The sequence below is a fragment of the Puntigrus tetrazona genome, unplaced genomic scaffold (assembly GCF_018831695.1).
Source record: "Puntigrus tetrazona isolate hp1 unplaced genomic scaffold, ASM1883169v1 S000001111, whole genome shotgun sequence".
Classification (NCBI taxonomy): domain Eukaryota; kingdom Metazoa; phylum Chordata; class Actinopteri; order Cypriniformes; family Cyprinidae; genus Puntigrus; species Puntigrus tetrazona.
The window spans coordinates 160,001-162,500 of record NW_025048699.1 but is presented as its reverse complement, the minus strand read 5'-3'; the positions used below and the strand labels follow the sequence as shown (position 1 = coordinate 162,500).

The following is a 2,500-nucleotide window of genomic DNA, read 5'->3' as shown; positions in this document are numbered from 1 at the left end:
TCATTTGCCATTTACTTCTTGAAGGACAAATATGTTCAAACATATACAAAAAAAAAATTCCAGTATAGTGTAGCATTTTAAAATGTGTGAAATGTTATATTAGTTTTGTCTTCTTGTTCTGGAAAAATAAAACAGGAATTCAAAATGAATCTTAACATCTCACACGTCTAACAAATGCTTCACTTCTTATCGGTATTTAATTAGCGTATTATGCATAAGAAGGTAGTTCATGGTCCTGTTAATAGCTCTAATGTTGTGTTGTTTGTCTTTCAGCGTTGGGCCGTCATCTCTAAGACTCAGATGAAGAACACGAAGAAGCTCTTCAATCGAGAACAAATGAAGAACGAGAGCAAAGACAAGAAGGAGGTACGAAGTAGACCGGTGATTCTCATCCAGAAAGTCCTGTGTGTCTGTGTTCACCTCCGTCCGTCTGATCTCGTGCCTGACAGGCTGAAGATGCCGAACGCAGAGAGAAGAACCTGGAGGAAGCCAAAAAGACGGTCATCGAGAACGACCCCAGCCTTCCCGAACCCAAAACCGTGAGAGTCTCCTGAATTATGTCCAGAATACACCATATATTCGTAAGACGTAAATGAGCATCGGAGAAGGTAGAAGGCAGTCCCATATAAAGCTTCACACGGCCTTTTAAATATATTTTATCATAACAAACCCTTTGAATCCAATCAGTGATGTATTTATGTTCCCTTTGGAGTAACGGTTTCAGCTGAACTGAAAGTGAAAGTGTTCCTCTGGATCTCGGGGGTCTTTTTTGTCCCGCTCAGGCGAAGATCGATAAACTGGAGGCTCTGAGAGAGCAGAGGGTAAAGGTGTTCGGCTGGGTCCATCGCTTACGCAGACAAGGTGAGCAGATCTAGGGGTTTTCCTCGACCAAACAAGCCTGAAGTGAGCACCCAGAATCCTCAGCGGTCTACTGCAGGAGCATGCATTCAAACAGCACAGTCTCAATAATCACAATGTAAGTTATTGTTTTGAAACGTGTCTTCTCAGGCAAGAACCTCCTGTTCATTGTGCTGCGCGATGGAACCGGTTTCCTGCAGTGCGTTCTCACGGACAAACTGGTACTGTCTGAGTTTGGTGATGTTTCACTCTGTTATAAATGGATTAAATTAGTTCAGTCAACCCTGTTACTTATCAGAGCTGTTGCTTATTGAGCTCCAAGATGGACAGAAAATTGAACAGAAATAGATGCATGATTAAGACACAAGGATTAAGTTATGGCATAATTACAATAAATCAATCAGTCAATAAATATATAGCAAAAGATGATGCCCTAATTGCAATAAATAAATTAAAATAAATTAAAATAATTAAATAAATAATTAAAATAAAAGTTTATTAAAATAATTTATTATAGTTTATATAGGAAGATGGAAGCAAAAAATTATCTAAACATTTATTAAATTTTTTGTAAATATATATATATATATATATATATATATATATATATATATATATATATATATTAGACTCACATATGAAGAAAATACATAAAGTTAAAAAAGAAAGAAAAGGTGCCTTTATCTTTAATGAATTGTTGATATAAAATACAAAAAATCTTAACTGAAATATAATAAAAGACCAAAATACTATATATATATATATATATATATATATATATATACATTTAATAAAAAAATAATAATTTTTGCTTCCATCTTCCTATATAAACAATATATATATATATATATATATATATATATATATATATATATATATATATATTTTATTATTTAGTATATAAATATAAAATGTAATTTATTTATAAATATGATATACAGTAGTTCATGTGCAAAAATGATCTATAAAATCTATATTATAGAAATGATCCAGATTTAGATCATATTTTCTGTGTGTCATCTGATGAATGTGTTTGTTGTGTGCAGTGTCAGTGTTATAACGGCCTGGTGTTGTCTACGGAGAGCACCGTGGCTCTGTATGGAACCGTGAAACCCGTTCCCGAGGGCAAGCAGGTTATTACAGTAATATTAATATGCATTTAATGCAACATTACTGGCCCGTAGATTAAAAGGTGTTGTGTTTTGTTGTGAAAGGCTCCGGGCGGTCACGAGCTGCACTGTGATTTCTGGGAGCTGGTCGGTCTCGCTCCGGCCGGCGGCGCCGATAACCTGCTGAACGAGGAGTCTGACGTGGACGTGCAGCTCAACAACAGGCACATGATGATCCGCGGAGAAAACGTCTCCAAGATCCTGAAAGTCCGGTCCACCGTCACGCAGTGTTTCCGGGATCACTTCTTCAGCCGGGGCTACTACGAGGTCATTCCCCCGAAGCGCGTGTTAGAGGACCGGTTCACCCACGAATGAAAGCCGTCCGAGCTGAGGATGTCTCAGCGGCGGATGGGTGCCGTCGGAACGAGGGTCTGATGCAAACGTCAGAATGATCCACAGCACTCCGGTCCATCATTTAACATCCGGAGAAGACAAAAACAGTGCGTTTTGTTGAAACAAATCCATTATTAAGT

At 37.5% G+C, this 2,500-nt stretch overlaps 1 protein-coding gene across 1 annotated transcript in view; it reads left to right on the top strand.

Annotated features, from left to right (window-relative positions):
- nars1 (asparaginyl-tRNA synthetase 1) overlaps positions 1-2,500 on the top strand; it is a 9,033-nt gene that overhangs the window by 2,602 nt on the left and 3,931 nt on the right. Inside the window, exons 4-9 of the mRNA XM_043234351.1 lie at positions 274-366; positions 450-539; positions 783-861; positions 1,009-1,079; positions 1,905-1,991; positions 2,073-2,294. Coding sequence (XP_043090286.1) covers positions 274-366; positions 450-539; positions 783-861; positions 1,009-1,079; positions 1,905-1,991; positions 2,073-2,294 — 642 coding nt within the window. The remainder of the gene's footprint in view (positions 1-273; positions 367-449; positions 540-782; positions 862-1,008; positions 1,080-1,904; positions 1,992-2,072; positions 2,295-2,500) is intronic.